Genomic DNA, 23,613 nt, shown 5'->3' with positions numbered 1-23,613 from the left:
TGTGTCTTCCAAGTTAATTTGTTTTACACTGCGACTCGAACCCCCGAGAAGCTCGGTTACATATGTATTCAAACATTACAAGGTGCACGACTTCGCGAAGAGACAGCGCACGAGGCCCCAGTGTTGTCAACTCCTCAGTAAGGAAAGTAGCTATTGGTTGTCCTAAAAGTCGCTAGAAGTCGCTAAATGACATCACCAAATTTGCATAATATAGGGTGACCGAACGTCCGTATTCTCCCCCCCCCCCCCCCCTCAACTTACGTTCGCCACCCCGAACGTGGGGGATGAAGGTGAGGAGGAAGAGGAGTTTAAGGAGGGTTCACTGTGGGATGAAGGTGAGGGCACTTGGGCAATCGACATTGGGTAGGGTAGTTGACAGTGCTGGGAGCGTTACTTTAAAAAAGTAATTAGTTATAGATTAAGGTAGAGAAGTAGTTTTTCCTTGCTGATTTCACTTCACTGTTGTAATTCTGCAATGTTGTTTTATAAATATCAAAATGTACTTGCAATTTTGACCTTCGCCAGCATCTCTCAGCCTGCCTACAATCTTGCCTGAATTTTATAATAGATGGAGTGTTTCTCCAGGGCATCTTAATTCTATCGGAGATAATTTTAGTTAACATGGTTAGCATCCCGATGGCTAACATGGTATGTTGTGGTGCTCAATTTCTGCTACTCTAGTTGAGGCAAGAGCTTCATCTCCATTACCTACAAGAATGTTCTGTTCTTGAGATGGCTGCACTGGTTTCTGCTGCGTTCCTTCCCCCCGAACAAGAATCCAGCCCTTTTTGTTAACGGGATTAGGAGTTGAGCTTAGGCTTTGCCCCAGTACAACCTAGCGACAATGCAGAGAAGACGTCTTTCTTTGTCACCGGGACAGTTCTCAGCAGTTTGCGTGGCAAGAATAGAGTCCAGATATTCTTCATCCTCCCTTAGAGTGTAAGGTATGGATTTTTTCCTGAAGTTCAATAAACCTTTGAGACAATTTGATACACAGAGCAAATAGATGTGGAAGCATGAGCCATAATCGAAACAATATAAAAAGCACTGGGCACACAAGGCTCAAATATTCAAACTAAGATTCCAAAATGCAAAAATGATACCCAAGAAGTTCTGGCAGGTATGTCACAGCTGGGAACTATCAGCCGCTGACAAAACTATACTATTCACATAAAAAATAATCAAGGTTGAGGCGCAAAAAACAGGTCACTTGCAGTGTCGGAATGTCAAAAATGCCAAATGATCCTTTATAGATGAATTTTAAAAAGCTTAACAAGTGAAGTAATGAATCCCTTTAACTTGTAGATATAACTCAAATGAATAAACTGTATAGAACAAGCAGAGCTAGCAAAAAAGCATCTGTACAGCAGGAAAGCATGAAGTGCTAGATGCCCCATCTATCCACCAACTCAAAGCATACAGCATTCACAGTTCTCTCTTTTATTGTTCAAAATGGTCAGCCAGATCACATAAAATACTAGTTTACATTTGCATGGTTAAGTTCTTGGCCAATCCAAATATGTAAAGCTCAGACCACCTGTTGACCTGGATCTGCCAAGCTGAAACCCTCATCTTCCAGATCAGAAATCAGCGACAGCAGATGCCCTAGAAGAGAAAGTAAATACAAAGTCTTCAAATGCATGCCAGCTCACCACTTTTTGGAGCACAAAGAACTTGTACCCTCAACAGCCTTGAAGTTGAACACTTCAGAGCAACCTCAATCACATTAGCATAAGGTTTCACAGGATTCAATGCAAACTGATCTGAACAAGACCTGGACCCAGGGAGTTGCAATATCCCAGAACCACCATGCACATGGACAAGTGTGGACATGAATTTAACTGCCAAAAGTGTGGTACACCTCCAGGTGTCCGTGGTTGGATAAGGGCAGTAAGGGGTGGCAATTGGACCTAGCAAGAGACATTTTAGCAGCTGTGGTTGAAGTGTGCAGAGAATGTGGAGGTGCAGGGATGCAGACAGTGGCCTACACCTACACCAGTTGAGGGATTTAACAATTTACGACACGCACACAGTTCAACGTCACCATCCGTTTGAGGCACAGTTCTCACCTTGTACAGATGGTTCTACAGATCCAGTAGACTGGGCCTGGAATTCTTCACTCTCAGGAGACACTGTTGGGGAAAGCAGGGAATGTTTGATGGATCAAGAGGCAGGTATTCCAGAGAAGTTGTGCAGACAGTAATCTTACCATTTCTAGAAGGGTTTCCCTGATTATTTTGGCAGCTGGACATCACAGATGGACTCGACACATTCAAATGGACAGGAGGGTTACTTTGCATAGATAAAGTTGCAGAGTTAGACTCCGATGCATTGGCCCCATTCACATCTGCAGGAAACTTCACCTTTCCAGGAGAATCTTGAGAAATGGGTGTCACCGAGTGATTGGATTGAGAAATGGTAGTTCCATTTGAATTTCCAGTAGAGTTCACATCCCCAGCGCCAGGGACATCACCTGAGCCTTCAACAACATAGGGTTCCATTGTAGAGCTAAACAGTGACTCTGCCGTGGTGGCGGCCGCCGCTTCCTCCTTCGGGGCTGCAGCTGGGCTTGCCGTGGCGGCGGCGGCCGCCGCTTCCTCCTTCGGGGCTGCAGCTGGGCTTGCCGTGGTGGCGGCGGCCGCTTCCTCCTTCGGTGCTGCAGCTGGGCTTGCCGTGGTGGCGGCGGCCGCTTCCTCCTTCGGTGCTGCAGCTGGGCTTGCCGTGGTGGCGGCGGCCGCTTCCTCCTTCGGTGCTGCAGCTGGGCTTGCCGTGGTGGCGGCGGCCGCTTCCTCCTTCGGTGCTGCAGCTGGGCTTGCCGTGGTGGCGGCGGCCGCTTCCTCCTTCGGTGCTGCAGCTGGGCTTGCCGTGGTGGCGGCGGCCGCTTCCTCCTTCGGTGCTGCAGCTGGGCTTGCCGTGGTGGCGGCGGCCGCTTCCTCCTTCGGTGCTGCAGCTGGGCTTGCCGTGGTGGCGGCGGCCGCTTCCTCCTTCGGTGCTGCAGCTGGGCTTGCCGTGGTGGCGGCGGCCGCTTCCTCCTTCGGTGCTGCAGCTGGGCTTGCCGTGGTGGCGGCGGCCGCTTCCTCCTTCGGTGCTGCAGCTGGGCTTGCCGTGGTGGCGGCGGCCGCTTCCTCCTTCGGTGCTGCAGCTGGGCTTGCCGTGGTGGCGGCGGCCGCTTCCTCCTTCGGTGCTGCAGCTGGGCTTGCCGTGGTGGCGGCGGCCGCTTCCTCCTTCGGGGCTGCAGCTGGGCTTGCCGTGGTGGCGGCGGCCGCTTCCTCCTTCGGGGCTGCAGCTGGGCTTGCCGTGGTGGCGGCGGCCGCTTCCTCCTTCGGGGCTGCAGCTGGGCTTGCCGTGGTGGCGGCGGCCGCTTCCTCCTTCGGGGCTGCAGCTGGGCTTGCCGTGGTGGCGGCGGCCGCTTCCTCCTTCGGTGCTGCAGCTGGGCTTGCCGTGGTGGTGGTGGTGGCCGCTTCCTCCTTCAGTGCTGCAGCTGGGCTTGCCGTGGTAGTCACTTTCTCACATGGTTCTTGTGTGGCAGTCGTCACCTGGACTGCAGTCAGTGCTGGGCCCACAGTTGTAACCAGGCTAGGCCTTGGTCCAGTAGCATTAGCCTTGCTTGAAGATGTTGCATTCCCAGAAGCACCACCACCAACATGAGGCCTAGCAGTCTTCACCTTCTCTTGAGATAAAGCTCCACCATTAGTGATCTCTTCAAGCAACATGCCTTCAGCTTCCATGTATACTAGAAGAAAAAAAAAAAAGTCTAGTTTAATACAGCAATGGAAGTTGTTTCCATTTTAATACATTAAAAAAACAATCATTTAAGCTCATTAGATACTACACAGTCTCAACATTCGTGCAATGTTCGTAGCATTTTTAGCACACCTTTTAATAATCTGAAGTGTTTCAAGTCTTTGGTTTAGTTGTAAAGCTGAGGCAGCTCCACAGTCTCAAGAACACTTGACTACATCAGTTTGGATCACAACAGGTGCTTTTGTTTTCAAATCATAGTGATCAGTAAAGCAGTTCGAAACTGTACCCAATCATTAAAAGGAGTAGGTACTAAACATGGGACATGAGGTAAAAGGTGTCAATTAAGAGCATATCTGCACCTTTCCGTGCTTTCATAGGATCAGAAACGCTTTCCATTGTCAGCACTACAGCCAAGACGTCCACCACAGTTGATGAATTTTTATTTCTTCCATTAGTTTGAACAGCACCAGCCAATGAAATACCTGGGGTGTTTGAGAACAGATAGAATATTTAGCAAACATAGGTAGGCAAACCTACTCTGTTCAATTAAATTAAATTCTTTATAGTTATCTGTTCAATTAAATTAAATTCTTTATAGTTACAAGACCCAATGTTATACGTTCAAAGAAACTAAACTGAAGAAATCATTGCAAACCTTCGTATTCGGTTCTGTTCAATTGCACGTCACGTTTGCCTGGTTGTGATACGGCTGACTGTTGTCTCATCGGAGAACTGTGTGCTACGAAATTAAATTACGAGTTAAAATGGGTTAGAACGAGACATGAGATTCAAACAAATATTATTCAAATTGAAGTCTAACAAACCTTGGTTTAGCCACAGGCATAACAATACTGAACCGATTATCTTCAAAGACCCCATGCTGACAATACTCATTCAGCCTACGCGAAGACCTTTTAAAACCAATTTGTGAACGCATGAAATAGAGGTCATCTGAATCTTATCAGCGTTGAACGATCTCCGTTTAGGACCTTGAACAAGGCAAATTACCAATCAGAACTGAGATACAAGCCAGTTTATTAAGCCATTTTTTCGAAATTTCTACATATGATATTAATGATTAGTTATTTTAATTGCATATAATTTGAAAAAGACATCTGCTTATTAATGTGTGTGGACATCATTAGAATAAGTGATTAAGCATCGTAAATTATTCATAATTATCATAACAGTGTCTGTGTCTTTTTCTTGTAATGCAGCTGAAGACCTCCTGGGCCTGGACCAACTACAACTCAGTAGTCAGAGAAATGAAGCTCCCACTTCTCCTACTGTTCACCCTTTGCTGTCTTCTGAGGGCACAGCTTTCACTTTTTTCCTCCTTTCTACTTCTACTAAGCACAAATCAAAGGTTTACCCCCTGAAAATCTTCTACAAAGTTTACAGTTAACTACCTTGGAAGAAATAATGCGAAGTCAGTTACGAACTTCCAGAAAAATCCCGATAGACGCGGAAGTAATGATCAGATTTATTTATTTATTTGTGATCAATTTCCAAGTTGAACTATAGCCTCAATGAGTCAAGCAACAAAAACCTACCTGTTTATGTTAAAAGATCAATGATGAACAATTAGCATAAATATTCACATGAACTACTAAATATGTTCCATACGTTTTAAAAATCAAATCTTGTGATTATGTAAGCGTATTGTCTTAGTTTTTAATTCGCATAGTTTTTATTCATTTTTTGTTAGTTTGCATTCACAAAGACTACTTTGTGCTACAATGTTATTCACTATACGGTGTTTTGAATGTATCAAATGACTTGAATTTATTGTAAAGATGTGCTTTCTCTAATTTGACAGTTAATGACTTTTTCAGTTGACACACATAGCAGATTTGTGTGGGTCTACTCCACATTTCTGTCCTATGGAGTCAAATTAGGGACTTTAATGGTGACGAAAAAAAAATAATATCGCAAATATAAGATTAGCATTTTGCATTTTACGTTCCTAATTTGTTTCTGCAATACTTTCTCCCTTTTGCGTTTCTTTCTTTTGTTTGCGCGTCACTGCTTTTCTTTGCGTCTCGCATTTTACGTTCATAATTTTTTTTGCGCTTCTCTTTTCTTTGCTCCGGTTTTACCCTCTGTGTGGGGGCGGGGAAAGAGGCGTGGCCAAGAGCGAAAGGCGTGCTGTGAACGTTCAGCGTCATCAGTTGAACCGTCACACAGCGCGGCAATTTGGTTACTGGTATCATGGCAGACGGTCGCCCAGCTGGACCACAGGTATATGCGTGCAGACATAGACATCAGGTGCTAAAGCACCACCAACTCTGCCCTTTAAAAACTTCGTTTAAAAATATATTATTATTATTATTATTATTAACATTTTACTGAGGTCGGTTTGAAATGATCTTTTGAAAACCTGAGCGAATAAAAACAATGCCCTGAAATGCGCCACCACCTCGCACACACCCCATAGACATATATACATAGACGCCTCATGGAACGCTGAGTCGTACGTAAATGCGTCCGCCATATTGGTGAGGGCAGAAGAGCGATCGGAGAAGCAGCGAAAGATGCCTCGCTCATGCTCTGCGTATAACTGCACCAACCGCTTTTCAACTGAAACAAGATCAATTGGCATAACCTTTCACAGGTAAGAATGTAAATGTATTAATGCTTCTATTTGTCCATTACGGAGTCATTTTACGTACAGATTTTCCTGATTTTGTGTTCAATACTGTTCATCACGGACGTAATACTGTGATTTCCCGCGGTGAAACCAGTCTCAGAACAAACAAAGAAAGTATATTTTTACTAAATTCGACCGAAGTAGGTACTCTGATTATTGTGATTTGTTTAGCAAACGTTTGTCATACTATGTAGGTTTCCAAAAGATAGAGATCTCAAAAGTTTCGCCAAAGATTTGTTATGATTTTTGTTCCCATAAGTTCTCTCTTGGGAGTTGTATTGTTCTGTTATTTTACTGATAAAGCAATTCCCTTTGAAGGTACCTATCTGTAATGGGATTCATCATCAACATCGACACCCTGATGCTGATGATTCCAGAGCTGCTTCAGTGTCAGCGGTACATCTGCACTTATCGCTTTAGCCAGGATCACTTGGAGCTCCTCTTTAATTCAATCAGAGCATCGGGTACAGAGCTGAGATTCTTCTTTCCTCTGAAGATGAGCTTTGTCTTTTTGTCTGCATGTTGTCAGGTTAACTGCATATGTAAGTGTTTGTGTGCATGTTTTCAGGGGGCTGGAATAACAACCCCTCAGCCAACCAGTTCCAGGCCATCTTCAGGCATCTGATGGTGCGGTGCGGTGTGTCTCCAAGTTCATCAGGAAATGTGGTAGCACAGGATGAGACCGTGTCCCAGCCAGCTCTTGAGATGTCCTCTTCTCCAGCAGTAGAAGAAACTGAAGTGCACCCCTCCCCCTTTGTCAACATCTCTGCTTTAGTGTGTGACCATACATATCTACCAACCCGCTTTGGTGCACTGGTTGATAATGCACTGGTGTACATCTCAGGGTTTGTTGTCAGGCAAATTCTTACAAAGCTGTCCTGTGATGTGTGCCGTGGTAGTTTGGTTACTGATGCTACACCTGCATCATTTGATCAGAGCTATCACCTGCTCACATTAAAAAACAAAGGAGGACTGATGATTCCTTCTGAGGGCACAGTGAGGGTGGTCAGATCAGCTGAGCGCTTCATTCGTCAGACGAGGTCAGAACAAGTGGTCAAAGTGGCCTTGATCTGTCAGTTGGTTCGTGCAGAGATTGGGTCTGAGGATGTATTTTTTCTGGGGGGGCACATTCAAGAAACACAATTTGGAATTGACAACCACCATTTCATGTTGATGTCTCAAGTTGTGTCTGTCTTCCACAAACTGAGACTGCACCATATTGCCAAGCTGAACACTCTTAAGTTGCAGAGTGGTAACACACGGAAAAAGCTGTGCAAGACTGTTCTTTTCCAAGGGTATTAGCTTCAAACAATAGAGATCCCAGTATATACAGAGATAGATATAGATCGATATATAGACATATATATAGATATATATATATATATATATATATATATATATATATATATATATATATATATATATATAGATATATAGATATTAATGTGTACATATATATAGATATTAATGTGTACATATAGATATAGACATTAATGTGTACATATATAGATAGATAGATATTAATGTGTACATATAGATATAGATATTAATGTGTATATATATATATATATATATATATATATATATATAGATATAGATATATATATATATATATAGATATAGATATTAATGTGTACATATATAAATAGATATTTTATTTATTATTTCATATATTGATGATGTGTGTGTACATATGTTCATAAATGTTAATTACTGTAAATATAAAAACGGAATCAATTGTATCATAGGTTGACATTTTTTTATTCAGAAATTACAATTAAAATATAATGAAAAGTCATAAATGTTGTCTTTGGTGATTGTTTAATTTCCAAATATATTAACGTTTATATGTGAGTGGGTCGATGACGAACATTAGCTAAAAATACTTTGTAGAAGAGCACTTTCTGAAGTTCGCTCCATTCACTTGCATTAGCCTTACTGGCACATATGCCCTCACCAATATGGCGGACGCTGTTACGTATCGCAGCAGCGGGCTGCCCCACTCGATGAGGCGTCTATGTATATATGTCTATGACACACCCGACCCCTCTCTTCCTTTAACACCAGATGCGCTGCAGCAGCAGTTCAGTTCAGCGAGTGGAAGGAAGCTGAACTGACGCTGAACGTTCACAGCACGCCTTTCGCTCTTGGCCACGCCTCTTTCCCGGCCCCCACACAGAGGGTAAAACCGGAGCAAAGAAAAGAGAGAAGCGCAAAAAAAAATTATGAACGTAAAATGCGAGACGCAAAGAAAAGCAGTGACGCGCAAACAAAAGAAAGAAACGCAAAAGGGAGAAAGTATTGCAAAACAAAAGCAGCAACATAAAATGTGAAACGCAAAGAAAATAAAGAAACGCAAAAGAGGGAAAGTATTGCAGAAACAAATTAGGAACGTAAAATGCAAAATGCTAATCTTATATTTGCGATATTATTTTTTTTTTCGTCACCATTAAAGACCCTAATTTGACTCCATACTGTCCTGCCCCTTTTGAAGACCACATCCATCTTCTTTTTTACGATGTGTTCCTGTCCATGTCCAAGTCAGGATGAGTGGATCTATTCTGTGAGTTGTGTAGGCATCGGGCATCCTCTGGCTACTGCAATAAGTTTATATGGAAACTAGTGGTGGGACTTTAACGCGTTAATTTCGATTAATTAATTACAGGGAAAATAACGAACTAAAAAAATTAACGCATGAGACTTTCGCACCGTGGATTCTCAGTGCACGAGTTCCAGGCGTACACATTATCGCACAATAAGATGAGCATGTTAGAGATGACTGAAGAGGCTACGCTGGTGGATTGGAAATAAATATAAGAAACTTCCAGATGGAAGTACAAACAAAAATAGTGTTATTTGCACTTTATGCAGGAAAGAGTTCGCTTATCACAGGAGCACTTCCTCCAGTAGCGGTATTAACACGGAAAGGCATCGGCATCTTACGTAAAGGTTACGCTGGCATATGCCATTGACATCGGCCTCTCTCGTACAGATGTCAGTGGCATGTGCCACTGACATCGGCATCTTACGTACAGATGTCAGTGGCATATGCCACTGTTATTGGCACAGGTGACAGTGGCACATGACACTCACATCGACATCTTACGTTTAGGTGCAGAGGTGGGTAGGGACGCGTTACACAAAAATGTACTTGTAGGAGTAGTTTTAATATGAAAGACTTCTACTTTTACTTGAGTAAATATGTGATGAGAAAAACGCGACTTTTACTCCGTTACAATCGGATTTGCGCCGCGCTACCGTTACTTTCGTTTTGTAAATAATTCAATCAAATGAAGCCGGTCAATCACGTGATCACATACGCAAACTTTCTCCACCGTAGTAAGAAAGTGACAGAAAAACCTCCCGAGCATCCCTGACCTCACATACAGCCAATGTTTACATTAAAAATGTGTAAAAAGGACAGCTATATAATGCGCTGCAGGGTTGCCAAGTTTCAGGGCCGGCGCCACGGGGGGGCGAATGGGGGCGTCGCCCCCTCAGGCGAGGTGTCCCGCCCCCTCAATGTAAAAAATAAGACCCATTTATTTTACAACAATCGCTACATGGTGCTCCCTCGGCCGCTCGACAATCGTTACACGCATTGTGTAACCCCCCCCGCTCAACAACTTACGTTCGCCCCCCCGAATTTTTCTGACGCCCCCTCACTGTATATGTTCTGGCGCCGGCCCTGCCAAGTTTTCAAGATCTCTTTTAGTGAGATTTAGACCGGGGTGGGGGGTGGGGGTTTGGGTGGTGAACGTAAATTGTTGACGGGGGGGGGGGGGGGGGGGGGGGTGTAAAATGGAAACAAATTAAGTGTTATATCGCGATCGATCGATCGTCAGTGGTTGGCGCCAGAGCGAACTAGTAACTCATTGAATCATAAATATGGATAAGAGGTAAATCGTAGGATGTGTTGTGAAAAGCGCTATACAAATACACTTTGATTGATTGAGGTAAATAAACTAGATTTTGTTCGGCGTGAGAAATCGGATGTGTGGCGTGTAAGCGCGTGAAGACAGTCAAATGCGTGTGTCTCACACTCAATGCGTGAGAGTTTGCAACCTTAGCGCTGCCAATCGTGTCTGCAAACGTGTGGACATTTCAGCCTACAAGAACTCAACATCAAATGAGGAAACACGATGCGATAAGTTTGCTGTATGTATAATTTTGTGTAATGCTATATCTCTGAGGCATAACGTTTGTATGATGTAATTATTAAATGTAACGCAGTGCAATACTACAAACCAGTGTATAGAGTGTATACACTAGCAATATATGATGATTAAGTCTGCTACAAATTGATTCAGTTGGTGTCAAGTTGTAGCTACACGTATTGGCTGACAGTCTCATCAGTTAGTGCCTTTGTGGAACACATTAAAGTTACACAGGCCTAATAATTAGGAACAAACAAAAATACATATTATTTATAAATAATTTATATATATAATATTTATTCAGTGATGGCTAAGTTACCTTGAAAAAGTAATCTGATTACAGATTACTCCTTTTAAAAGTAACTTAGTTACGTTACTGATTACTTGATTTTAAAATCTACGTTAGATTACAAGTTACTTTAATAGTTATATTCTGCAGCAAAATACATTTTTCCAATACTCACTTTATTGAAAGTCCATTTTTAACAGTAACAATGCATTGAAGCAGGTTCGGTAACCGAGGCAGAAATTGCTTAGTCCAAAAATCCAGAGGAGGGAAATTTTATTGGCAACGCTGGCGCGCGTCGTCGCCCCCCCCCCCCCCCCCCCCCCCAGTGTCACTTAAAGGGCAAGACCCGCCGTGAGGAGTAGTAGTCGCTACAGTATTTCCTGACTTTACGTTTGTGTAGCTGCGCGGTATTATTTGTAAATTTATTTGTAAACGTAATACAAGCGAACTGTTCAGTCAAACAGCTTGTGAAACGAAATACCATTACAATTTCAAGCATTTTAAAGTAGGCTACGTTAGTCAAAATTCCAGCACTTTTCAAACGTGGAACACAAAGCAACATTAAAATTCATCAGGTAAATGTTCCTTCCCCTGTTTTTAAGGGGTGTTTCTTTATACTACCACATATCGTTTCGGGAGGACACTGCAAAAAATGACTTGTAAAATGTGCTCGCGCTTTCACAGGGTCGAGCGCTACGGTCAGACGCAAAAGTAGAACTGAGCCAAGAACTTATTAGAACTTATTTGGATAAGTAACTTTAATCTGATTACTGGACTGGAAATAGTAACGCGTTATATTACTCGTTACCGAAAAAAGTGGTAAGATTAGAGTAACGCGTTACTGACATCACTATTTATAATAAATTATTTTTATCATTAAAAGTCATTGTTTCCCGTAATTCAATTTCCCATGATGTAATTTACTGACACAAGACAGTACTCATGCATTTACTCACTACTTGAGTAGCTTTTAATCAAAGTACTTTTTAACTTTTACTCAAGTAATTTTTTGGGATGCATACTTTTACTTTTACTTGAGTAACATTTGGTTCAAGTAACTGTACTTTTACTTGAGTAAAATTGTTGAATACTCTACCCACCTCTGTTTAGGTGTGACCGACATATAACGTATGAAAACGTTCTGAAAAACTTCGGTAAAGTTGGTTTCACATTCGCACATTCGGAATTCTTTCGGAAGATTAGTAAAAGTGCCAAAATATGTAAATTTTTATTTCTGGCAACCAAAACAAACACATACAACTTTGTTTAAGTCAGAAACAGACGCATTTTAAATAGTAGACAACACGTTTTAAATGCACTAATTTCGCCGCTGCAACGCCTTGTGGCCTCCAGGCACCGTCTACAAATGACCTTAACACGGACGAAAGTGGAGGTCATAAAGGCTCCAGAGCACTGCGCATTCTTTTTTTTGCAATAATTTCAATAGCTTTTAAACGGTCCTTCATAAGACCACCAAACAAGTTGTATTACATAAAGTGCATGATGTACGACAATCTCCAACTCTTAGCTGGGTATTTATACCTTGCACCAGAGCCGGAGTGGCTAATCGGGAGATTCGGGAGGATTCCCGATGGGCCGGCTCATGTCAGTCTCTAGTTTGGGCCGATTGGGAGGGAAAAATAATTTTGGGCCGTATTTGGGCATGAAACTCCCGGGCTGAAAAAGTGTCCCACTCCGGCCCTGCCTTGCACCTATTTGTGGTGGTCAGTTAATATCTATTTCAATAGCTTTTAAACGGTCTGTCATAAGTCCACAAACAAATTGTATTAGACTACATAAAGTGCATCTTAAACAACCTACAACTATTTGGTGTGTATGTATACCTTATTTATACATTTCAGTAGCTTTGAATGTTTGTATTTTTATTGAAAATATGCTAGTGATGTTGAGCTCATACTTATATTAAAGGGGACCCCTTTCCATAGGCAAGAATGTGTGTTGAATTGAATCAATGGCAATGGAAATTTTTTAACAAAAACTGCCAACCACAAATAGAGATAAAAGTTATTAATACCAATTCAAGAGGTTGTTGTTTAGGATGTACGTAAATTAAAACAACTTGTTTGGTGGTCTTATGATAGACGGTTTAAAAGCTAATGAAAAAACGCAGTGCTCTGGGGCCTTTACGACCGCCACTTTCGTCCGTGTTAAGGTTTTTGCAAAGAAACAACGTAAATCGCAAATATCATCTGTAGCGTCTTTAAGTGCGTTTAAACGAGGGGAGACGGACTCTGCAGAGGAGTATGAATTCGGCACAACACCGGCATCATCTAATATGGTCCGGAGGTCCATAAACAATGTGGCGACTTACTTTCTACTGGCACCTATAAATGACTTTCAGTAGTTTTCATAACTTTTCAGCAGCGTAAACATCTGTGTGCAAGCTAAACGTAGGCACAAAGTCAAATGACACAAGCATAGGCACGTGCCAGTGTCTGAAAACAAAATGTCGATGTCATGTGCCACTGACATCTGTACGTAAAATGCCGATGCCACTGACATCTGTACGTAAGATGCCGATGCCAATGGCACATGCCACTGACATCTGTACGTGAGATGCCGATGTCAAAGGCATATGCCAGCGTAACCTTTATGTAGGATGCCGATGCCTTTCCGTGTTAATACTGCCTCTCACTTCCACCCTTCGTTACCACCTTAACGCAAAATATGTTGGGGCTAACGCGCAGGTCAGTAATAATAACTTAGCTGCTAAATGTATTCCTAGTATGAGTAAACATGTCAGGGGTCAAATTAAGAAACAAAATGTCAAAGTCCACGTCAGACAAATTGACCAATTCACTGGCGAGATGGATTGCTGAGGACTGTAGACCGCTGTCTGTGGTCGGCTTAATTAAGACGCAGCAAGTTTAATTAAACGCCTCCGCCGTTCGCGCGAGGTGGGCGGAGTCGCGCGCTACTCGTGAAAGTATAATCCAGGCTTTACAAGAAGTGCTGCATACTGCGTCAGCTGATGCAAGTTACGAACTGCCGTCCAGAAAGAAAATGTCGAAGAAAATCCAGCAGCTGTATGATGAGAAAAGGGAAGTAAAACAGGTTATTGTGAAGAGTGCCACAAATGTGGCTCTGACTGGGGATCACTGGACCCCTGTTAGCAACAAGAATTATCTTGGTGTGACAGCTCATATTATAGATGATGAATGGAAGATCCAGTCATTTGCTTTGAGCATGCAGAAGACCACTTCTAGGCACTATGGAGATGCCTTTGGCAGAGGCCTGGGAAATTAAAGAAAAAGTATACCATCTAAAATGGTATTAAAAAAACATCTTCTGATTTACTTCAGTTCTTCTTATTCTTCCTATATCCTGAGCAAAACTCCCAAAATTAAACAACATTTTTGGTCAGAATTTCCAGTGTTCTAAAAACTGTTTTTTTCTGTTTTCTGCACTCATCTTATTGGTCTGTAGTAGACTGGTGGAAAAATAAACAAGATGTTGAAGTTTATGATTATGTTCATTGATTCATTCATCATTCAAACTTAAATTAATATTCCTCATGTTAAATACTGAAATGCGATTAAAATGTGATTAATTTCGATTAATTAATTACAAAGCTTCTAATTAATTCGATTAATTTTTTTAATTGCATCCCACCCCAAATCGAAACCTGCTTCCAATTACATTGACAGGTCTCATTCACCGTCACTAATGCAGCCTTTCTAATGTGTTGTTAGTTCACCTGTGTGTCTGGGTAGTGCTGCACAGCTATGAGTCAGCTAACTTCAGCCCATACAACCCTGACCAAATTGTCATATTGTGTAAAACACAAGCTCTGTATATAATGCATGGCCCAAAGTTACATTATATGGTAAAAGCAGCTGTCTTCGCTGCAGGGCTGTGCTAGTGCTTAAAAACATAAACACCCACATTCCCAGGAGACAAGATGACACATTAAACCAGGACCAGCACTTTTAACCCTGTATGCCCCCACTAGCTCAGGAACATATGTCCTAAGGCAATCAGGCACACACTGTCTAAAAGCAAAAAGGACATAGAGGTGCTAAGGGATTGAGACGTCAATGTCTGCTGCAGTTTTGAAACAAATGATTTAGCATCCTTTAAAGTTCTATTTAGCAAAGACAGGCAGATGTCACACATGCTTCTATAAGTTTATTATATGTGGTGTTAAATTCCATTAGTTGATTGATTTTATTTGAAAATAGCCTTTGTTAAAACAATAAAAATTTGTAATAATTTAAAAATTGGAATGAACTATTTTAAACAGTTGGGAAGTGTCTACATATACAAATCATGAAATCCCTTTCCAAAAAATAAAGCAACTAAAAAGAATATCCGTGTCTAATAGTACAGTGGCAAATTTACCAACTATTGCTGGTATCAAAAGTGTAGAGGTACATCCTCTGAAGTGTCTAAAAGGATTTATGAAACTGAATAAAAGCTTGGATCCAAAGCCATGTCTTTGTACTATTTTTCTGACGTATGGTTGGGTTCAGTAATTGTGCTAAAATGCTGAGTCACAAGCTGAGTCTGCTCACAGGCTTCCTGGTCAAGACTTTTGTGGGATGATACTTTTCAAGAGGATCTGTGAAATTGTACCATTTCAAAGCTATTATACTACTGAAACCAATACCAAAATGCTAAAAATGCTAAAGATCTGAAAGAGCAAGAAAATTGCCAGATAATCACATGCAACTTGCTACTACGTTTCCATTCCATGCCAGGGATTGTAGATAGGTGTATATAGGCTGACAGTCTGAGTGGTGGTTTCTGTTACCTTCTACTTTTTCAGTGTTCAATTTACAAAGTGTTGACACTCTTAGCAGAAATGCCACATACTGTATAAAAGCTCGGTGATAGATGATAGAGAATGTACTACATCATCTATTGTAACAACTTTTGTAACATTATTTTTAAATATCTGTAATGACAGACGCCATGTTAAGCACCGGCTCCATGTGGACGCTGTACCTGACAAAGGTGTTTTCCTTTTCTTCTTGTCTTTTTTTCTCCCCCTTTTGCCTGTCAACACAAACATCCCTCCACAGTCCACTAAGCACTCAAAAAGGAGTGCTTATCCAGACACGTGACGTAGGGGGGGAAAAAAGAAAAAATCCAGCTCAGAAGGATCATGGTCAGGGTGGTGATTCTAATAACACTTTAGTGAACCTTGAGAACCAGCTCAACATAGCCTCTGTAAGCTCCAAAGTCCAGGCTCACTTAGAACGTCTCCCCAAAGTGGAAGCCAAAAAGCTACATGCCTCCTCTGTCTTTTCTAGGCCAAGCCAGGCATTCGTCCCGCTCCAGACGTCCAGGAGGTAGGGGCTGTACCGAGGGGAGCTGGAGCCGCAGTGCTGGCGTTTGAAGTAGGTACAGTAGTCAGTTACACTGCCATTCACACCAAAAAAATGCAAACTCGTGCCAGCTTGCTAGAATTACCCAGAGAAATGTAATAGAAGTTTTAAATCATTCAGCTTGTTTCAATGTGTGATTCATTTTCAGTCTGTTAAAGACAAGAATTGAGAGAGCAGCATGTTTATTAAGTTGATTTCTACATATAGTACATCTGGTCTTTTTATTTGTGAAGGATACTTGATAACCCTTATTCTTCATCATGGTAATAAAGTATTGTTCAGATTATATTGTATGCAGTATGTAGTTTAGTAGTGCTTTAATTACTATATCATGTTATGTATATATATATATATATATATATATATATATATATATATATATATATATATATATATATATATATATATATATGCCAGACATATCCGAGTGTTGAGACTGTGCAGACATCATACTCACAAAAACAAAGGTGATCTCAAATTTGTTGGGTTTATTTTTTGGGAGTGCATCCAAATAGAAGAACTGTGCGCACAACTTATTGCTTTTCTTGAGCTTTTTCTGGATCTACACTGAGCATGAAGAATGCCCTCTTTCAGGTCAGTAAATGGGAGCTAATTCCAATAGATAAGATGTTTCCCTTCAGACTGAAAAGGCCCATTTTCCTTCTTCAGGAATAAGGTTACATATAAGTTGCCATGTAGCTTTAGGCTCCAGTAAGGATGGACAACATGGTCATTTGTGTCCTGTAGATTGTAATATAACCAGCAAGGAATTTGTAATAATAATTAAGTTACTTTTTAAACTAGTTCATACTAGAATTTGCCCCTTTCTACCGCATGACATATGACGTATTTCCATGTAACTGGTCATGCACTTTAAAATGCTTCTAAACACTTAATCCTCTTCACTCTGAATCTGCAGCTTCTAAAGCTTGTAGGCTACTGCTTGGGGTAAAAGTGGAATCATCCGACGCAAATTCAAGAGCTAATGAAGAAATGTCTGACATTTAAACAAGTCCCTCTGCAGCTTGTTGTCACATTAGAATTGACAGAATAGTTGAACAGCAACATGAAATAGACATGTTAACATTCATGTACCCTCGCTGAACTTGCTTATTACAAAGCAGCAACACGTTTTACTGCACAACTGTGGTTTTTACTGTACTGTGTTTTAATGTCGTTAGAGAAGGCATTATGCAGTTTATGTTGCCGGTGCCCAATGGTACCACTTCAAATGCACCACCCCATAAGGCTGGCAGCCCCTCCCAACACTTCCCACTCACCTGTTTCGCATTATCCTTTGTGGGTGAAACCTTTTAAATCAGTAGGTTAGGGTTGGCATATGTTGGAAGTTGTAACACACAATACCTTTGCTTTATTTCGGCATGGTAGGAGCTAAGTAGTTTTATCTAGCAGAGCAAATAACGAGAGCCTTCAAACTACAGCTAACCCTCTTCTTTTAACAGGAAGCCTCTTTAATCTCTACAACATTCAAAAAATTTTTTAAGGTGCAGTGGATTGTATTTGCATGTTAACCACAGACGATAATCTTAAAGTGGCTGAAGTCATTAAAATGTCCTGTCCTGGAGCAGTCCTAGTCATATTCTTCAAAGTGCTGGAAAAACAAAAGAATCATATCGCTGACTGTGGCCGCAGCATCTGTGTGCCATGTGCGGAGTGATTCCGTCTCCCGCCAACTTTAGCATAAAAGAGTCGTTTTTAGCATGCAAGCACCTGGAATGCATCAACAGCAGAAGTTTGGACTCCTCCGGTGCTTTACGAGAATCACGGCTACAGAATAATAAATATCACTTATGTGCATCGTGGCCTGCTGGGTGCTGGATAGCGCAGTGGTGTTCCGTGGTCGGTGCATAACAAAGGCCCGGAGCGCATAGCTTTTATGGACTTGTTCTCAATTAGCCAGGCTAAAACCCAAGTTCAAACACTTGCACACGCATATATATGGGTGCGCATTCGCACAAATACACGGACGTCGTTAGTGGAGAGTTTTAATCTCATTTTACAGTGGCAGATACATTAGGACAAGGTTAATACATATTGTGTCGTCGCTATGTGGTTTGAGCTGTAGTCCATTCAAGGCTACTGAAGGGGGTGCTCATGTAATGCCATACCTCTCTCCAACAGATTATTTAATTAAAAATATGTTTCAATTTGTTAAAAACTTCAGAACAACAGATAGTGATAGCTATGTGTACTATCTGAGGCGGTTGTCTATCTGAGGCATGTCTAAATAAACGGGACGATCACTTTTTTCTTTGCACTTTTTTTTTAAAAAGACGGCATTCTCTGAACCTCCTGATCAAGTTACAATAAATATATAAACAACATAATCCATAATTAAAAGTAGCGGGTTTTATTAACAAGATAACTGTGGCAAATAGACCAACAGCCAGCAGTCAATTTAGTCGCATTTTTAAAATATGTTAAAATATGTCTCAATCACGCCAGGGATTATAAGCAGTGGACACCACTACATTTTCTCTCGTTTTAATCAATTAAGATGATTCGAAATATGTACATGAAGAGAGACGTTTTCGATTACATTTTTAAGATTTCATATTGCAGTCTACATCCAGTGGGTTTGAGTTATTTTAGCAGCCCTGTCATTTTTCACCAATAGATGGCAGTGTATGCTAGGTAGATTTTAAGAAATCCGCTAAGTGAATTATTGATGGCGTGTGTAAGTGTTGGATGTGTCAGCTTGTGCACAGGCGTGCGAATATATGATTGTGTATGAATTATTATTACCATATGAAAAGGTTCTGGTAACTGCATTGCCAATGTACCTCAAAGAACTAACAAGTAGGCTACATATAAGAAACTGGTTTTGTACATAATGAGCAGATTAGCACAAAACATAAAACACGAAACATCCAGTTAAGCTGTTTTACAATTATCATAATTATCTCAATAAAGATTAATGACTGTAGGCAGCTATGGATACACATGGCAGATAACTGTTCCCTTTCATCTCAGTCGCCATAACCACAGGATAAATTAGAAGACTATGACTACTCATATTATCGTTAATCACAAAACTGTAAACATTAGCCTATTTTAAAGAAATCTTAATCATGGTCTCGTCTGCTGCCAGTGATTCTTTCTGAAAAGTCGTATAATGTGCTGATCATGGAAGAGGGCCACCGGCTGGTAACTTGAATGCTGTCATTAGGAACGTGTCATTTTGTGCCTGTCCCCTCTGTGTTAAGATGAGTGACTGGTTTCTCCTAGCTATCATGTGTTCCCGGTGAGCCCCGATGACCTAGTTTACCTTCATGACATGTTATTGACTGAACGAGCACTGTTAAAAGACCCCCGTTTATTTTAGGAAAGAACGATGTGAGAAAATGACACTGAGCCTGCTTCATAATCACAGTTCTTTGCACAATGGGAGATGATGGTCAGTTGAGAAGATTGCTTTAATGCTTTGGGCAAGACTCAACAACTCTACGTTACTGAAACATGCAAACATGCATTATGCCACTTCTGTCTGTCTTACTTTTGATCACTTAGTAAAAGGTGGTGATTTTATATTTACTGGCTGTGTACGTGTGGACTTGATCTTTCTTCCACAGATTTCAGCTGGCAGTCACATTGTCATGGATGAGCTGCAAACTGACAGCCCTCAGAGGCTCGACCCACAGCCCGGAGCAAAGCTCATCTACTCTGTCAACGAGCGCCCACCCTGGTACCTCTGCTTGCTCCTGGGCCTCCAGGTGAGAAACAATCCTTATGTTTGTTGGGCTTTTTTCAAAGAAACGGCCTTATTCTGCAGGAGAGATCATAGCCCAGTATCACACCCACAAATCCGGCTGAATATCCACATTGTGTGTCATTCATTGTGTGTTTAACACTGCTGACTAAGCTAATGAAAATCTGTAGTAGGCATAGCATCTGAAAGCTTGTGCAAGGTGTGTTAAATTAGGGCAGGAACAGAGCTCAACGGGTGGCCTGCTTTAGAGAGATATGTGGCCAGTGATAGCCAGGCGGGGCATGGCAGTCATGTATTTACTGCCACCTTCATATCTGGTGCAGTCCATCCATAATTAATTGGACAGTGACATCGTTTTGTTGTTTTGTATTCCAGCATGGAGTAAAAAAATAGTCTACACAGCCTCCATGTCTCCATGTGTGTGTGTGTGTGTGTGTGTGTGTGTATTTTTTTACTCCATACTGGAATACAAAACAACAAAATGATGTCACTGTCCAATTAATTATGGACTGCACTTGGATAAATGGATAGATAGATAGATAGATAGATAGATAGATAGATAGATAGATAGATAGATAGATAGATAGATAGATAGATAGATAGATAGATAGATAGACAGCAAATATACACATCTGTTTGTAAAAAATACAGGACATTTTGCAGGCAGTTTCAAAGTGAAAGTCAATTTATTTATACTGCGTTTTTTACAACACACATTGTCACAGGGCAATTGTACAAAAGTTTTAATACGTTAGATTTAGCACATAAAATGAGCCTAATATTGCCCAGCTGTCAGTGACCACCCTCGCGTTTATGCGCCTCCCTCTACAGGGTGCAGAAAGCCTAGCTGCTCTCGGAGGATTCGCGCGCCGCCATGCTATGGGCTCCGCTCTGATTAAACCGCGTGCTTAGTCATTTACCACAACAGCGAACGCTCTAGCCACGCTCGAGTCTAGGCTGTAGACAGCCTTCCTTTACTGTGCCAATTTAATGATTTATTATGAGTTATCAAAATTCCATGTACATTATGTAAAAAGCACAGTTAAGTATGGTTATGTATAGCAGTTATTTCAAAACTTTCTAGTAAACTATACAAAAAACAAGAAAAAACCCCAACTCAAAACCATACTTCTCAGAATTTACATAAATAGGGGATAATCGTTTTCAGTACAAAATTTTACTAACAAAGTACCGTATAACCAAAGCTTGGCCTGTTCTGTTATATACAGTGCCAGTGACATAAAGTTTGGACACACCTAGCTCTTTGTTGATTTTTACTGTTTTCTACATTAAAAAATTGAGAATGTATCAAACCAGTAAAATGTGTCATTGTGCTGTGCTAAATATTTACTATTGCAGACTTTCAATTCGCCAGAGTAACTCTCCTACTCTGTAGGCTTCTCCAGCTCTTCGTGCTCTCTGAGCCATGGGACACCCCCGTCCCCCGTGATGTTCCTCCATCAGTCCTGAAGACATTCTCACATATGCACAGCACTTGTAGTTCTCAAAGAAAACTATGTGCTGAGGGTGCATCTAAATCTGTGTGTGTGTTTTCAAAATTATTTCATATATAGGCTAACACCTTTCCCCAATTACGTTTGTCTTAGAACTTAGATTCATTAGATTAAAATGCCTTCATTACAATTAAAAACATTCATTCGGCCAGCTGGTACTGTGTAAGATATGTTCCAGTGTGTCATTGTATGCAAGTTCAATGTTACATACATTGTTTATTTATTTTTTCATTGCTGAGTTTTCGGTGCTGAGCATGTTTTGTACAGCAGGACATTTGCCCTTTGCCTGTAGGTTGCCAAGGAAACACAATATTGCATTGCTGCTGAAACAAACCATGTGTTTAAAGCATGTGAGTGCAAAGTGGATTTAACTTCATGCTTGTTTTGTTCATGCAAGGCAGCGGGTTCAGGTACAGTCTTCCCCCTTGTGCTTGGACAGTGTTTGGGCAGGAGCTGCACATAGCATGCTACGTCTGGCTACAACAGAGGCAAAATGAACTAAATAAGAGCAGATAAACATGACTGGATAAAAATTAAAGATGACTCTAAAATGTAAACATTTAGAAAGGGGTCTGAAGGTAATGCCACTCAACACAGCCTATTCTTAACAAGGGTTTTTAATACTGTGTGATAACTCTGCTTTTTAAAGCCGAGCATATAAAAATGAAAGCAAACCCTTGTGGTGCTGCAGAGCACATTACTCTGCACTGTTCTCCAGTCTGTGGGGAACAGAACACGAGCCAGGCCTTCTCACTCTCTCAGCTGTGGAGCGGATGACATCAAAGAGGAGTCGGGGAGGGGAGGGAGGGAGGGAGTGTGGGGTGTGGAGAGGGAGGGAGTGGGAGGAGAGGGTGGGGAGGGGTAGGGGGTGTGGGGAGGAGAGGGTGTGGTGAGCTGCATCAACATGTGAAGCGTGGCGAGATGTGGCACAAACACAGAGGAGCAAAATGAGGTCTTACTCCTCCCAACAGCCTCGCTTTCATCACTGAAGCAGCATGGAGGGGAGGATAAAGGAGGTGCAGAGCAGGTATTTCAAGTCAGCGCGGGACTCCCGAAGGGCTAGCAGCATCTCTTTCGCTCTTTGGAATAGTGTGTTTATTTGACACCATGTTTTAGTGTCATAAAATATTGTTTTCTGCTTCATAAAACACTTGTATGCTACAGCTTTCCAAATCAAACAGGGCTCATAGAATACAATATTATACTCAAAACTGGGGTGCCAGGAGTGGTCAAGGCATCAAGGCAAACGTCTGACTGCATTCCTCCCCAGCCCCGAGAATCTTTCTTTGGTGTGTCATCTGAGTTTCTTTATTGCGAACCCATGTCGAACCAGACTTGGCCCAATCTGAAGGTTTCCTCATGCCGGCCCCATCACCTCTTCACCTCAACAAATTTATGGATCTTGTTGTTGAGAGAAAAGGGACTATCAATTCATAACAGATTGCCCCACATCTGCCTTCCATTTCTTCCTGTCTCTACGAGTCACTTGACTGGAGCATAAGACTTCAGCTCCATCTTGTTGTGTTCACCTCCTTGCCTACATGCCTTACTTGCAAGGTGTTTCTCAACAAAGCTCTGGTTGGTATGATCCATCTTTCCTTTCCCGACTCTCTGTCTCCTGTACTGGAAGCACTACATCCTGGCGTTCGGTGGCATCCTCTCCATCCCTCTCATACTGGCCGAACCACTCTGCATCAAGGACAACCCTGCAGCCCAGAGCCAACTCATCTCCACCATCTTCTTTGTGTCTGGGATCTGCACCATGCTCCAGACCACCTTAGGAACCAGGTAGGCCAAAAACCTCATTCACTACAGCAGATCTGGATCCTCTTGTGAATATCCTGCCATCTGTCACATGCTCCAACATGTATTGGATCAATGCTAATCTAATTGCGTGCTTTATTTCTTTAGCAAAATACCTTGAGAAATAAATGAGAAATAAATTAGGTGTACATATTCAGAGTGCAGTGTTATTTAAAGTTTATTCATACAATATTCATACATCATGTTGCTTTCTATTTCAACAAAACATAGTCTTTGATTAGACGCAACTGATGTTAGGAACATATCCCCACAACTTTCCGAAATGTCTGATTTTGGCTCCACTATTTTTCATACTCTGAATAATAGAGCATTAGTGTGAAGCAAAAGCACAATCGTTCAAATGAAATATGTTTT

General features: G+C 41.6%; 2 protein-coding genes across 4 annotated transcripts in view; one reads left to right on the top strand and one right to left on the bottom strand.

Moving 5' to 3' along the window:
* Positions 1-1,424: 1,424 nt before the first annotated feature.
* LOC143527130 (uncharacterized) lies at positions 1,425-4,724 on the bottom strand. The gene is made up of 6 exons (XM_077022116.1): positions 4,569-4,724; positions 4,400-4,483; positions 4,104-4,226; positions 2,210-3,733; positions 2,070-2,132; positions 1,425-1,605 (listed from the first exon to the last, which is right to left on the bottom strand). The coding sequence occupies exons 1-6, from the start codon at positions 4,636-4,638 to the stop codon at positions 1,529-1,531; spliced, it is 1,941 nt and encodes a 646-aa protein (XP_076878231.1). The 5' UTR covers positions 4,639-4,724; the 3' UTR covers positions 1,425-1,528.
* Positions 4,725-15,904: 11,180 nt separating this feature from the next.
* Positions 15,905-23,613, top strand: part of LOC143527129 (solute carrier family 23 member 2) — a 31,717-nt gene continuing 24,008 nt past the window's right edge. For all 3 annotated transcript variants that reach the window (XR_013134038.1, XM_077022114.1, XM_077022115.1), the window contains exons 1-4: positions 15,905-16,033; positions 16,117-16,203; positions 19,785-19,925; positions 23,066-23,223. Coding sequence is in view for 2 of the 3 variants with exons in the window: in XM_077022114.1 (XP_076878229.1) it covers positions 19,809-19,925; positions 23,066-23,223 (275 nt within the window). In the remaining variant the exon portion in view is untranslated. The remainder of the gene's footprint in view (positions 16,034-16,116; positions 16,204-19,784; positions 19,926-23,065; positions 23,224-23,613) is intronic.

Source organism: Brachyhypopomus gauderio, chromosome 11, assembly GCF_052324685.1.
Source record: "Brachyhypopomus gauderio isolate BG-103 chromosome 11, BGAUD_0.2, whole genome shotgun sequence".
Taxonomy (NCBI): Eukaryota; Metazoa; Chordata; class Actinopteri; order Gymnotiformes; family Hypopomidae; genus Brachyhypopomus; species Brachyhypopomus gauderio.
Note: the sequence above shows the minus strand (reverse complement) of the source record. Positions and strands in the feature narration are given on the sequence as shown.

Bases quoted from the DNA above. Each gene is read 5' to 3' on its own strand.
- LOC143527130 (XM_077022116.1), bottom strand. From the start codon at position 4,638: ATGAGTATTGTCAGCATGGGGTCTTTGAAGATAATCGGTTCAGTATTG. The intron at 4,227-4,399 runs GTTTGCAATGAT...CAAACACCCCAG, and splicing joins GAACAGAACCGAATACGAAG to GTATTTCATTGGCTGGTGCT. The intron at 2,133-2,209 runs GTAAGATTACTG...TTTCCCCAACAG, and splicing joins GGGAAACCCTTCTAGAAATG to TGTCTCCTGAGAGTGAAGAA.